This window comes from Mixophyes fleayi, chromosome 5 (genome assembly GCF_038048845.1).
Source record: "Mixophyes fleayi isolate aMixFle1 chromosome 5, aMixFle1.hap1, whole genome shotgun sequence".
Classification (NCBI taxonomy): domain Eukaryota; kingdom Metazoa; phylum Chordata; class Amphibia; order Anura; family Limnodynastidae; genus Mixophyes; species Mixophyes fleayi.
The window spans coordinates 171,488,441-171,504,037 of NC_134406.1; the positions used below are offsets into that span (position 1 = coordinate 171,488,441).

At 40.1% G+C, this 15,597-nt stretch overlaps 1 protein-coding gene across 2 annotated transcripts in view; it reads left to right on the top strand.

Annotated features, from left to right (window-relative positions):
- LY86 (lymphocyte antigen 86) overlaps positions 1–15,235 on the top strand; it is a 31,247-nt gene extending 16,012 nt beyond the window's left edge. For both annotated transcript variants that reach the window (XM_075213021.1, XM_075213022.1), the window contains 2 exons: positions 9,807–9,859; positions 13,797–15,235. In XM_075213021.1, coding sequence (XP_075069122.1) covers positions 9,807–9,859; positions 13,797–13,898 — 155 coding nt within the window. In that variant the 3' untranslated portion in view covers positions 13,899–15,235. The remainder of the gene's footprint in view (positions 1–9,806; positions 9,860–13,796) is intronic.
- Positions 15,236–15,597: the final 362 nt, after the last annotated feature.

The window sequence follows — 15,597 nt, forward strand, 5'->3', positions numbered from 1 at the left end:
TCTCTTCGACTGGTGGAGGTATCCAGACAAGATGTGAAATAAAATGTTCAGCCTCTTGCATAAGCCCCTCTAAACTTCGGTTTCCAATAGATGTCTGTGAAGCCAGAATATCTCTTTGTGGAAGTTTTGGGAGAGTTGAAGTGCTGACAGCATTTTTTCCAAGGCCAAAAAGTGGCCTTGCTTGGAGAAGTGATTCACTACCAGCAGGATAGGGATAATTCCTTGGGTACTGGGAAGGTCAATGATGACATCCATAGAGACATGGCCTCTGTGGAAGGGACATGAGGAGCCCAGAGGACAGGATACTTTGTAGGTAGTATAGGTGTAACAGTCTGGATACTGAATAGGAATCCAGTGGCAAGATGGAAGGCAGGTCACAAGAGGATTATATAATAAAGAATGGTCAACAATAGCCGGGTTCAGTACACAGTAAGGCAATAAGGCAAAGGGTTCAGGCAGAGGCGAGGTTGAGGACAATCCGAGGTTGGTGCACTAGTAGCAGATAACTGGAGGAAGAATAAAGCAACAGGAACTACATTACTGGCAAGAGCACACTAATCTGGCAAGGAAGACAGGAAAATCCCAGGCTTTTACAGGAAGTTAAGGGGAGGAGCTAGAACATACTGGAACATCAGAAGATCAGTAAAACTAAGCTAGAACACAGAGTAAAGGCATGGAGGTATCCAGCAGCCTGAATAGCTCAATCAGCAAAGCAGCAGTCCACAGAAGCAGAAGCCCTGAGTTCAAATCCTGACAATAGATTTGGACAAAAGATGTAACATCCTTCCTTACAGCTGGGACATGAACCTCTTGTCTTCAGGTGTTTCGGTTATTTTAGTTAGCACTGCCATTTCGACCTAGATCCTGTCAAGCAGTTCTGAAAAGGAGAGAACTGCTAGGAGATTGTGTTGGCTTTCATGTTGCTGGATAAGCCAGTAGGTTAAGATGAAATCAAATCTGGCTAGGAATAGCAACCAACCATGCAGTCAGTGCAGTCTCTTTGTCCCCTCAATATACAGCAGGTTCTTCTGGTCACTGAGAATAAAGAGGGGAATCTGGCCCCCTCCAGAAGATGCTTACACACAGTGATCATGGCTAAAAACCCTGGTTTCCACATCCAAGTTGACCTTTGTGGAGATTAAATTCTTTGAAAAGAAGTTACAGAGTAAAAGACATCCTTGTCATCAGTATAGGAGAGTATGACTCCTGCCCCACTCTCTGGTGCATCAACTTTGAGGATTAATGGGCACTGAGATGAAGACAAGTCTCAAGGTGTGAAAAGAATATTGTGACTGGGATGGCCATGTGTCCTTGGGAGTCCCTTGTTTAGACAAGGCAATTTTACAACTAACAACTTTTTAGAAATTCTGGATAAAATGTCAGTTGTACAGTAGTTGCTAAACAACAAGATTGTCTTGATCCCTCATGGTACCAGCCAATTGAGCACTGTGAAGAACTGCTCTTATTCCATTTTTAGTTCCATGGCCTCTGATGAAATAATGTGTCCCAGGAAGCTTATTTCAGCTGGATGAAGGGAAACCTTCATCTTGGCAAGAAGTCAAGTCAAACTGTGTTGAAGAAGTCTTCCATTTGTTGCTCTCTTGGACACAGATTAGGTTGTAGGCCCTTCACAGGTCCAGTATGGTGAAGACTATGGCCTGACAGAACCTCTAAAAGAGATTCAGTGTGGGGGGTTACTGATTATTGATCATGATTTTGTTGAGCCCCTAATAGTCAGTACAGGGGGCTAAGGGAACCATCCATCTTCACCATGTAAACTAACTTTGCAACGTCCAGGAACCTGGACTCCTTGATGAACCCTCACTACAAGTTCTCCTGTATGTAGGTGGTTAAGGACCTTTTCTCGGGCTCAGACAGTGGGTATTTCCGCCCCCTTGGTGGCATCATGCCAGGCAGCAAGTTGAATGGGCAGTTATATTCTCTATTGAGTGGGTTCTGTTCTGTCTGTTTAGTCATATAGACTTCTGAATTCTTGGTAGTCTTTGGGCAGCCTCTCTGGCCTGTACTTCTTTGGGTAGTATCACATATCATTGACACTTTCACTGGCTGTAGGAAAGTGGACTGGCATGATTTCTACCACTTCTGTATCTGTTACCCATATAACTAATCATTGGGTTGTGCATGTATAACCAGGGGTAACCAACAAAACTTGTGTAAATCGCACCAGGAGTATTCTATACCCTTCTAGGTTGTGGTTATTTAGTTCTTTTAATCCATATGATTAGTATTTTTATATAATACCATATAGCCTGAAGGTGGTGCTCCCACACAAGATATCAAGAATTGAAGTCAAACAGAGAACCAATGTGTTTAGATGGGGCACTTATAGAATAGAATCAATATAAAACATATTAAATTTTATTGATATGCATTACAATAAAATCATCAAAAATAATAGTAAATTGTAGAGTAGTGAAATATTAAAAGATGTAATTGCCAAATTGAACCAAATTAGTTTGTGAATAATTTAAGACTAGCAATCTCTGCTAGTGCGCGCCGTCCTTTCTCTTAATATATTCAATCAAAGTATATATTGATTGTATATTTTATGTAGCGAGTTCTCTCATCCTTAGGTAACAAAAAGTCTCCCTAGCTGTATGGGCTTCTCAAAGTGATCAACTTGAATGGCATGGATCATCCAAGGCTGAACTATGGGAGATGGTTAGTAGCCAACTCTTTCCACTAAAGCTGACACTCAACAATGCAAGTGGCAATAAGTCCCTCCAGGGAATGGGAAGGTCCCAGCGAGTGAGCTAATTTTTAATGAAGTACATTAAACCTCCCTAGGCTAATCTTGCTAAGGCACTGGATGTGCAACCTGAGACTCAAAGCTCAGCTTCAACGTAAACAAAAACTGTTTGCTGTTACAAATCAATGGATTCTTCTTTTCATGTAGTGTGATACAGGCCAAAGCCTGACCAGTCAGCAGGGAGATGATTTGTCTCATTTAGATACACTCCATCAGGAATAGTGCTTGTAATTCAAACTAGTAGTAGTTCAAGAATGCAGCAGTTTTAGGCTCCTGGGCAAAGATGGGAATGCCATTTGTTACTCCTGGATAAAAATCTGATATTATTTTATCATCTGTCTGAATTGGGACGAACCTGATGTTGATGGGTTGGATAAGGTAGACCCATGATAGGCAAAGCTAAATTTACTGGATGAGAAAAGGTAGAATTGTAAAAAAGGGGGGTGCCACGAGCGGGAGAGGACCAAATCATTGCTGGTCAGTGGCAGCAACAGGCAGCCAATCGTGAGGCTGCCTGTTGCTGATTGGCCTCAGACAGGAACTGCTCACTTCACTTCCTGTCTGAGCAGCAGGGAGCAGAGGAGTTGGAGCACCTAAAGGTAAGTGAGTGGTCCTGAGTCAGTGTAGTATGTGAGGGCAGCGGCAGGGGGGTGGGGGGGAAGGTGATGTAAATGTGTGTTGACAAGGGGGCTTGTGGCAGTATAATGTGTGTGATGGCACAGGGCTTATGGCAATGTAGTGTGTGTGATGGCACGGGGCTTATGGCAATGTAGTGTGTGTGTGTGTCTGTGAGTGATGGCACGGGGCTTGTGGCAATGTAGTGTGTGTGTGATGGCACAGGGCTTATGGCAATGTAGTGTGTGTGATGGCACGGGGCTTATGGCAATGTAGTGTGTGTGTGTCTGTGAGTGATGGCACAGGGCTTGTGGCAATGTAGTGTGTGTGTGATGGCACGGGGCTTTTGGGAATGTAGTGTGTGTGTGTGTGTGATGGCACGGAGCTTGTGGAAATGTAGTGTGTGTGTGATGGCACGGGGCTTGTGGGAATGTAGTGTGTGTGATGGCACGGAGCTTGTGGAAATGTAGTGTGTGTGTGATGGCACGGGGCTTGTGACAATGTAGTGTGTGTGTGTGTGATGGCACGGGGCTTGTGGCAATGTAGTGTGTGTGTGTGTGATGGCCCGGGGCTTATGGCAATGTAGTGTGTGTGTGTGTGTGTGTGATGGCACGGGGCTTGTGGCAATGTAGTGTGTTTGATGGCACAGAAGGCTTTTGGCATTTTAGTGTGTGTGATGGCACTGTAATGTGTGAGGTAGGTAGTGGCTAATTAATGGGTGTTATTTTGTTTGTGGGGTGATGGTGGGGCAAATTAATTTAATAGTGGGGTTGGTGCAGACTTATCAATATAGGGTGGGATGATTAATTTAATGTTGGGGGTGGTTTGGGCGCTATTAATTAAATGTGTGGCAGAGTTTTGGAAAAATAATTGATATTTCTTAAACGTGAATGCAAGTATTTAATGTATGGTAGGAAATAGGTTTATTTAATAAATGTGATTACTATTTAATATTGGAGTTGTTTGGGGGAAATAAGTCTTTTTATTAAAGGTGAATAAAATTATTTTACAGTCAGGCTGGTTACAAGAAAGGGGCGCTAATATTAAAACATGAGTTATTTTGATTTAATTTTGGACTGCATAGAGGCAGGGGGGCCTACTATGTTCACTCATTGCTGGTATTTCTATATCTCATGTACCTATTCTATTTCCAAACAGGGAAGCAACATTCCAGGATCCAGACAAGCACAACTGAACTTAGGACCCAAGCAGCAGCAACAAGTATTGAAAGCGGGAAGAACAGGTAGGAGAGAGCAGGACAGTCTGCCAGCTGTCCTGATTCTGGTGGGGCAGTCCTGAGTTTGGGGACTGACCCACTCAGTCAGGACTTTGTCCCGACTACAGGGGCAGTTGGGAGGTATGTCCCACTTCACACTGCTCTGCTCATGAAGGGGGAGCTACATGCACCTAACAGTAGTGCATGGCAGCATTGCTCGTGTATTTAAAGGGGAATTGGAAGAGTTGGAGAGCTACCTAGCACGGTCTCAAATTATAGCTATGCCCCCATGCATGCTAGTCACGCCCACTGGGGGGGTGCCATGGAAACCCCCCTCCTCAAATCCTGCATTTGCCCCTGATCCAAATGTTAAATGTGTGTTTTAGTGTTTAGTGTGAGGCATCCAAAGAGATGTATGTCACAGCAGATTAACAGGTTTAAAATGGTGCAATAATACCAGCACTAAATAAAATCAAATAGATTTCCCAATGTGAGAAACACAAAGCTTAATAATATGTGCAAGATAAGCAGCTTTTCAGCAATTTATCAATTGTGGAACCTCCAACCCTCCATGATTGTTGAGCCTGTACATCCCTTTATAGTCTTGAGTGCTTGTAACTCAGAATGTATTAAAATACTGCAGTGCTCTAATGCAAATAATTGGGCCAGATTTAAAGGAACTGGCAATCCATGAAAGAAACAACTTAGTTTTGACAGCAGGAGCATTGAGAATGCTGTGATTCAACCAAACCAGGACTCGTGGTCTACAGTCCAAGTCTGAAGACAGCATCTATGGAGCAAGTATATATTGTGCCTTAGCTCATAGGTGAACAACCACTGTGTCTTGTAGGAATTGATTGGAACACAGATTTTAGCATTTCAGAGATCATTGAGGGTGGACGGCTCCTGATAGTTTATAATCTGACTTAGGAAGAAAGGAACTTGAGCTAATATTGATGTACTGTCCCTATTATCATGTTCAGCTATTGTTTGAACACCTGTAACACCTCTATAAAACCAAAATACGGTTAGATGACTTTGATAATATAAATGTTACAGCAAGCCTAACGTCCACTTAAAAGAGGACATTCATGAAAGCTCATTAATTGGTTCTCCCACCTTATAAGCCAGCCATATAATGACAGGCTTGCAAAACCAAACAAAAATCTGTAGACTTGGAATTGTGGAAAGGCCACATAGCCAAGGGGTCCATTATTTCAACATCTTGCCACGGTTGTTTCTTATAAAAGCCTACCAACATTAAAAATAATAATCAATTTTACTTATTGGCACTACTGATAATGATAACTATTATATTTCCTGGACACAGGTTAAAGACTTGTGTATTTTAATTCAAATGCTGAGGTTCTATGTAGCTCTCCACATCCCCGGTAATGTCGATGTCTTGGAACATTGTCCAAACCATTATTTGACTCACTTCCAGTAACTCCAGCCATACAGAAGATCCCAAGTGGCATTGATATTGCCTTAGGTGAATAAACAAAGATTGACAAAACAAATGTATTATTACATACATGTGAATTGTATTAATTTTAGGCATACATGCATTTTATCCACTAACTTTTTTTCAAATCCACATAACTAAATGAACTTTTGAATTTGTCTACATTTTTAAATAATAAAGTCTAAAATAGAAGATATCAAATGATTTTACAGTTCTAAAGTGTGATTATAATAATTATAACTTTTTTTGTAATATAATAATAAGATCAGTGAAAAATAATATATATAAAAAAACACCTTTATTTATAAATCTGTAGTATATAGGCTAGAAATTTGTCCTACAAAAGGACATATTTATTTCAAAAGTATGTTTTAAAAATGCATATTATATACATACTGTAAATTTTTTTTTCACATATATTATTATCATTCCCTTAGCCCAGCAATAGTACAGATACATGATACTGCTTCTCCTACTGCTCTCTCCTATGGGGTCCTTTCTTTCACCCAATCCGTCAGACCTTATGATCATCCAAGTGGTAGGCTGGGCATCCTCATATCTCTCTACCCAATTCATCTCTGTGTCTCAATCATCTACCACCCCCCTGGTCCCACTTCCCAATTTCTTGAAAATTTTGATGCCTGGCTTCCCCATTACCTCTCCTCAGAGCTACCCTCCATAATCTTAGGTGACTTTAACATTCTCATCAACAACCCCACAGACTCATCCAACAAACTTCTTGCCCTTTCTTCCTCCTTTGGCCTCACTATGGACCTCTTCCCCCACCCACTATCTCAGTCACTACCTTGAACTTGTATTCTCCAATCAGTGTGTTCTTTCTGACTTTTCCAACTCTCCTTTCCCAATCTCTGACCACAATCTCCTCTACTTCGCTATTTCCTCATCTCCTGCACCCCTCCCCACACCCAAATCTACACTTACTAGTCACAATCTTGATGCTCTTGATCCTGCTATTTTCACCACTTCGCTTGAAACTCTCATTTACCCTCTTTAAACCATGGCCTGCCCCAACCAGGCGGCCTCCCACTACAACCACACCCTAACCACCGCTCTTGACTCTGCTGCCCCACCTCTTCTGTCAATATTTTCCACTCTAATCCTCAACCTTGGCACTCCAACTTTACCCAATTTCTTCAAAAATGCACACGTACTGCCGACCACCTTATTTCAAGTTTATCCTCTCATTCTACAGTTCAGCCATCTCCTTTGATAAACAATCATTTATCAAGTCTCTCATCTCTTCACAGTCCTCCAATCTCTGCCTCCTTTTTTCCACTCTCAGCACACTTCTTTGCCCTCCTTCTTCCCTCCTATCCTACCTTACTGCCACAGACTTTGCCTACTTTTTCATTTCCAAAATTGAGGCCATCAGACTCAAATTCTCCTCCTCCCATCACTTCTCTGCCACCTGTACCACCTCACCCTCCTCTCCCGCCAGCCACCACCTCTTGTGTTACTTTCGCTCCACTATGAGTGAATAAGTCCATTCTCTTATATTTTCCTCTCCTCCTTCAACCTGCCCCCTGGATCCCATTCCCTCTCACCTCTGTCGCTCCCTCTACCCCACTGCCTGCTCCCACCTTGTTCACCTCTTCAATCTGTCCCCTCTACACTGGCATTGTTCACACATCCTTTAATCATTTTCTTGTTTCACTCATTCTTAAAAACCCAATCTTGACCCCACCTCACTCTCAAGCTTCTGCCCCATTTCTCTTATTCCCTTTGTTTACAACAAACTTGCACGACTCTACATCCGTCTCAGCAGCTACCGCTCTGATAACTCCCTCCTTGATTCTCTCCAATCTGGCTTCTGCCCCTCCACTACACAGAAACTGCCTTGACTAATGTCACCAACGATCTTCTCTCGGCCAAATCCAGGGGCCTCTTCTCCCTGCTTATCCTCTTGGACCTCTATGCGGCTATTGATACCGTGGATCACCCTCTCCTACTCCACATCCTTCACACCATTGGCCACTGTCATTTCATGGTTCGCATCCCACCTCATCAACTGTTCCTTCTCTGTTTCTACCTAAGGTTCTTCCTTCCCCCATCCATCCCTCCTGTAGGAGTCCCACAGGGTTCTGTCCTTGGCCCTCTGCTCTTTTCTCTGTACACCTCCTCCCTAGGTGAATTCATCAACTCCTTTGGCCTTCAGTACCACCTCTATGTCGATGACACTTCACTCTACCTCTCATCTCCTGATCTCTCCCATTCCCCCTCTCTTGGGTGTCCAATTGCATCTCTGCTATCTTCTCCTGGATATCCTTAAGCTTTCTCAAACTTAACATGGCCAAAAATGAACTCATTGTCTTCCCTCCATCAAGACTCTCCTCCTCTCCCGTCCTCCCTATCACTGTTGACAACACCACTATGTCCTCTGTTCCCCAACACCGCTGTCTAGGCATCATTTCTGATCTCTTTCCCAATCCTGTTGTTTCCAGCTCCTCAACATCGCCTGTATAAGACCTTTTTCTCCCTGGATGCCACCAAAACTCTTATCCACTTACTGATCATTTCTCATCTGGACTACTGCAACCTTCTACATATTGGCCTCCCCCATTGCCATCTCGTTCCTCTTCGATATATATTTAATGCTGCAGCTAGACTTATCTTCCTCTCTCTCCGCTCCACATCTGTCTCCACTCTCTGCCAAGCCTTAATAGTATACTTCACCTTCTTTCTCCCTCTCTTGCTTCTTGTCCTAAGATTCCCTTACATTGGCTCACCCCTTGTACTGTTATACCATGTACTGTCTTTTTGTTTGCCCTCTGTACAGTGCCCTATTAATAAAGATTAATAATAATAATAATATATGTAAGGAAAAAAAGTAAATGTAATATGTTGATTTATAAACTATATAAAATGCAGGGAAGAACCCTGGAGAATCATAAGAAACAAAACATGGTAACCCAAGCAATTCTACCATCATAGATGCATGGCTATGTGACTAAAACCAAATCTACGTACAGAGCTATTTTTTGGGTCCCCTTCATTTATTGACTTCTAGGAAAGACAGTCACACACTAAAATAAGGCCCAATTAAGGTTAGTAGCCACTCCAGAGTTGCAATATTTATTTTTTACAATTAGGAAGAATCTAAATCCAGGGAAACAACCCCAGCACTTTCAGAATCTGACAGGTAGTCTATTGGAGAGGGAAGTCTTCTCCACACCGCCATAGAAGCTATAGTCCTGAACTGAAGAGGCTGCGTCTGGCTCACATTGTGACAATGGTGGAGCTGGTTATTGATTTTAGGGGAGGAACAAACTTTTTTATTTTCTAAAATTTCTTTCTAAACAATACAATATGCAACAGTTAAAGTGATCAACTTCACCTACCAACTACCTCAGACCTTTGAAACAGCTCTGTGCTCTCACTTCAAATTTTTAAATTGACTTAAAAGCAAAAGTGTGCAGATGCATTATTACAAATGTGCAAAAGGGCAAAAGGCACATCTTTACTCCCAAGTCTAATTAAAGGCCATGGTGAGTAGTTGCTCACCTTCTGTATCTCCAGAATCTAACAAGGACAAGGATAAAGAAAATGTAGAGGCCTTTGTGAAGCAAAGAAGTGAGGGAAGACAGCAGTTGCTTTTCATGTTTTGCCATCTTCTCCATTGATACTTTATATAATATGCTTTGCAATGCTTAAGTTAACTAGTTGTATATAGCAAGCTTAACATACTTTTTCTTTCATCACAAATTCATTTTTCATTCCAGAATTTATATTTTATGATCATACTATAAGGCTTGGATTTCCAGCTTTTCCCAAAGTAAGTTATTCTGTTTGTGATTATGTTTATTTGGGGAATTTCTGCCTACAGTTGACAAATGCAGTGTTTCACTAAATAATATAAATATTTTTTAAGTATTGTGCTTTGTAAATAAAAATAAAGGATATCATATGCTTAAGTAAATATATTTCTATAATTCAAGAAGAGCCAAATATTATTACCACAATTTAAGAAAAAACAAGTAAGAAGTCATTTTAAAATGTCCAAATACATATGAATATCTATATACTTTGGTATTGGGGCATGGCCAGATTAAAAGTCCAAAGTATGATAGCCAGCAGACAAAAAAAAGGGGTGATACTCAAAACTCCCTGACTTTTCTCCTAATCTCTAAGGAGAATAGAATAACACTCATATATTCATCTCCCTGTACTAGACACAATTAAGCAGATACTGTTTTTGATGTTAGACTGCCCCTAAGATGCAAAATTAAGCAGAGTTGCAAGTTAATTACACCGGTATAGAATATGATCCAGCTCTAAAAGAGAACTAAATGGATTAAAGACTTTCAAGTGATCTGTTTTACCCAGTTTGTTTATTAGTTTACTATGTTTGTCCCCAATTGTAAAGCGCTACGGAATATGTTGGCGCTACATAAATAGATGATGATGATGATATGTGTAGCCCCTTGCTTGGTAAGTTTGGCAGTTGTAATGTTTTAGGTTTAACTCCTACCTTATTGTACCCTTCAGCTGAACACGCAATTGTAACTCAGTCTCTCTCAGGATCATGTCGGCAAAATTAAGCAAACAGTTCACATGCAGGCATAACGAGCTGGGGTGTCACAAAGTAAGTTCTCACCCACAAACGCATGGCCCTGCCCAAAACAAGATGGGACCTAATTCTTCCATGTCTTTTGGGTGTACCCCTCCATCCAACCACTCTGGAGACAGGTCTTTAACTTAATACCTGCCATGCTTGGCATTACACTTCATCCCAAACCAGCTTTGGCTCTCCTTCCTTTTTACCTACCCACTGTCCCCAGGCACCACAGATATCTTTTAGGTCACGTGTTGATAGCTGCCAGGACTGTGATAGCCCAAAATTGGAAATCCCTTGCCCCCCTATCCTATCTCGAATTATTGCAAAGATCCAATATAGCTTTGATATAGAGACAATAGATAAGCCCTAATCAAAATCTGTATCGGCTCCCATTATGAAATGGTTCAAGTGGCATGAGTATATTACGGATGGTGTGGGCGCGGCTTGGGGCACCTCTACCTTCTCTCTTGTTGAAACACCTCAACTTGATTGATCCAATACCTACCAGTATCCCTATTGGTTTATAGACCATACCTCCTTTAATGCACTTGTAAACATTATTGTGCTTTACTGTATGTTTTGCTCTGTTTGATGTGATTGTTCCATTCTATTTGAGTAACTCCACCACACCTCTGTGTGGGGATTCCCTGTGTACCCCTTGCTTTACCTCCCTTTTTGCTTTATGTATTCCTCTATATGCCTTTGAAACATTTCAATAAAAATGTATTAATGTAAAAATAAAAAAAAAAGTCAAGCACATGTGCAGTTCATCAACTGCTGGTGAATGTAGGAGAGTGGTTTAACTACTTTATTGCTGGAGGAGTATGGTGACGCACCAATGCCCACAGTCCACAGGACTCCAAGTTCTAACAGTAGGTTAGATAATAGAAGAACAGATGCCATGCAGACGAATCGGGTATTTAGTTATTGTACAGTTACCACTTATGTATACAGTGGGCATCAGGTCATCTTAGTTTGATAAATAAATCATTAAGTACTATTTCTGTACAGCCTTTTATTTAAATTCTCTTGCTTTCTTCTTATGAACATTAGAAGCACAGATCATGTTGTTGTATCAAGTTGTTTTGCAGCAAAACAATGCACTCTTTCGCCATCGGAATCTGACTATCTCTTACCAGTTTTCAAATGCAATTAATGTACATATAAAAGCAGCCTCAATGTCCCATGGGTACTGCACAAGCTCTCACGTGTAACCTAGATACAGATTAGTTAGCTATACTCAGCATCATGCTGAGTTCATAGTTGACACTTTTGTTATGGTTTCACAATTTGTCTTATCTCTCTTGTAATCTCTATCTTGATACTTGCAGCTTCACTGACTCTTAATACTCAGGACATTTGCACATTGCATATTCTTGAGCTAATCTCTGTGATCAACTTTCAATATTGTATCAGTTCACACAGATATGGAACCCCAAACTCCCTCACTCTCAATTGCAGAATGCACAACTCCTCCCACATGTAGTCACACTCACTCACACTACTGGGTGTTTTACATATGGTTTTAAAACTGAGAGACATATAACCTTAATGGTGTATGGTTAACCACATGAACATATTGGTGAATGCAAGGTTGCAAAATTTTCTTCTGATTGGAGCAGCTGGGTGGGTCAAGGTCAAGGTGTTCTTGCAGTAGTGTGCCTCATACTATGCTCAGATGCAATGACAAGGAGTTGCAGGACAAAATATTTAAATGTGCGCCTAGGGATAGATAATGCAAGTTTAGCATGGAGTTCCTGTATAAGGAAGGTGGCTGCAGAACCCTTTTCAGTTTATAGAAAAACTTGACTTCTACACGTCTTCATAAGTGACGGAAATCAGGCTTCAGTCTATGATTTCAATAATTCGCATTAAGGAGCACTTTATATTGTAAAGCACATTTACAGATTGCAAGGTCTCGTGAGCAGGGTCTTCATTCCTTGTGTTTTCATGTCGTTATGATATGACAAGCACCTGCCACCTTGTCTCCTAGTTGCCACTGTCAGCATCTCTGGCCCTGTCCCCGCTGCCATTTCTCCTGGGCACTGTCCTATTTAATGCTGGAAGGTACTCTGTCTGCTTCTTCCTTCCTCTGTACCCCCCTTCCCTATACTATGCAACTCAATTTACTGGCACCTGTTTTTCCCTACATTGTAACTGTCATATACTTTGCTCTATGCATTCTGTTAGTTCTTTGTGTCACTTGATGTTGTTTGTTCTTCCCCATAGTATGCCAGTGTGGTCCCTTTGCGGTGCCTTATAAATAAATGATAATAATAATTAAAGATGCACAAATGCCAATGTAATAAAATTATTAAAAAGTACAAATGTGACAAATAATAATTAAAGGGACATTGACTTCAAACATTTACTTGACTAGTAAAAGTAAATATAAATGTTAGACATAGTTTTGTGTTATCTCTTAGCAGACTATGAGCAAATATAGGGGGTTGTGGCTACTAATCCTTTGCCTTCAATCTATTCCAGACTGTCCGTGGCCTTAATGATGTAATACATCTGCCTCAATGATGTCACATATCCCTTGCTATTAGACCACGCCCCAAATGACTTTATTGCTTGAGGATTTTGACATTGTTTTCACACATTTAGATTAAAGGGCTCTGGGAGGATATTATATGAAGGGTGAATAAAACAATGAAACTGTTGTAAATCTTAAAATATGTGTGACTCTGCATAGTGCGCAAAATGAGTACATTTCAGAAACATACTCTTAAATCATATCATACATTAAAAGTATATAATACGCTTTAAGTGTTTTGCACTATGGGCCATAATCCTGAGCAATAAATTAATAATTTAAGATGAAACACAGGCACCTAGGGTTTCCCTGCTAGAGTACCACCAGCCCTGGCTGGCATAGCCTAGTGCTGTAATTGTCAATTTTCGAATTTGCTCATTCCAGCCAAGGCTGGCAGCACTAGAGCTGGTTTTACTTATTATAGGGGGTTTCATCCTGAGGTAGATATTTGGAACCGTCTTTGTGTACAAGATAATGAACAAGACAAGCAGTTCAGAATAAGATAAACTGATAAAGTTGCCAAGTAGAATACTTTGGTAGGATTGTGTTTAACAAAAATGAAAAGACAACTGATTTGTGTATTAGAAGTTAATTCTAAATATTTTTGTTTTTCAGGGAGATTACATTGTATTATTGGAACTGAGAAATGAAGATAATTACAAAATCGTATGTGGAAACATCACCCTATATAGTCATCCACAATTAGACTATTACTAAATGTACAATATGTTTTTGTTTAATAAAAATGGGAATTTCGATGTATTACATGATAGAAGAAATGTACATGATCAGCCCCACAGTAATTTTATTTTTGGAGGGGGTTCCCTCCTACTACTTTTCTGTACATGCGGGAGAGCTTGTTTTGGATTCATTGTGCTTGCTCTGTGATGTAGTTGCTGCACTCCTTGCAACAGTGGTAGTTCAGCCATTGGTAGGACTGACAAACCAAAGTCACATTGATCTAATTTAAAATGGTATTTTGTAACATTCATAAGCACACATTTAAGAACCCATAGCTTGATAAAACTTGTAACATTGTATCTTACACTTGCTGGGCCTGAGTCATTAAGGAGAGCAAAGCATAAAAAAGGAGTAACTTTGCACCTAGGCAAAACCATGTTTCATTGGAGTGGGAGGTAAATTTAAAATGTGAGGACAGATTTATAGTTGGCTTCGGGTATGTCTTAGATCAACTTTAAATTTCAGTGTAAAAATAAAGCTATCAAGTATTTGTGTGCTACATGAAAAAAAAGCCAGCATTTAGCTTATGTGCAGAATAATAAAATAATTTGCACCCCTTGCAGTGTAATATGGTTTGTCTTGGAGAACATTTACTCCTTTTTTTTTGCCTTACTTTCTTGTTCTTGTTCTATTATCAGAAAATTTAAGCAAGTCATTCATAAAGTTTAAAGACAGCAAATCTGGTGTGCAATTACAATACTTGGATAATAATCACAGCATTATTTTAAATCATGTATTTTTCAAGCAAACTTCTGAAACATTTTCATATACATTTGTTATTGTTGGTTTTAGTTGTATCATATAATGAAAAGTGCATTTTGTTCTTAATGGTCCTTCCATATCTATGTTTTCAGCAAAACCATAACACCAGTGCTGTTCTACATAAACAAACTTAGGCTCCTAGTTCACCAATGGTTACTGGATGCCTAAAACACTAAATCAATGACATGATGTAGAAAACATAATTCATTAAAGCACTAACTTCCATAAAATATGTTTGAGAAGTCCTTTGTATAAATTTGTAACCAGTGGAACCAGCCATGTGTATCAATATATACCAGTCCCAGAAGATAGTTACAGAGATAATGTAAATCCCCAATTGATCAATATGATGCAATCATGTTTCTTATACATATGTGTAAACAAATCATACCACGTATAGTGGATTTTATGTCATAACTCTGTTACAGAAGAGAATTATAATACGTATAGAACTTGTTCCTAGTACATCTTTGTTTATAACAATTTGTTGCCACCATTCTTATTCCATAACCATTGTGACTTTTGGTCATATTAAATTACATATAACAACAGTCTGTTGTTGCATTCTTAAAGAATGTATGTGTCAGATAGGTTTGTTTGTTTGTAATACATTTATCATTTATGCAGGGAATTGTTTGCTTTACTGTATCTTGGATTAAATTAGGTTGTGATTGCAGATTGAGTTAGGTCAGAGAGTAAATGAAGATTTCCTAAGAGTGTCAACTCTTGAACTAAATCCATGCTTACATAAATGCACAGTTGTGAGTATGTGCCGTATGATGCTTGTCAGGCAAATAAACCAACTAAGTAAGTTTAGAAATGAAGCTGGAAATCTCAAAATGTGAAGAGTTTGAACTGGACTTGGACTGGACTTTAACCCACACTCTGCAGTTGTCAAGCATAAAATCAACTG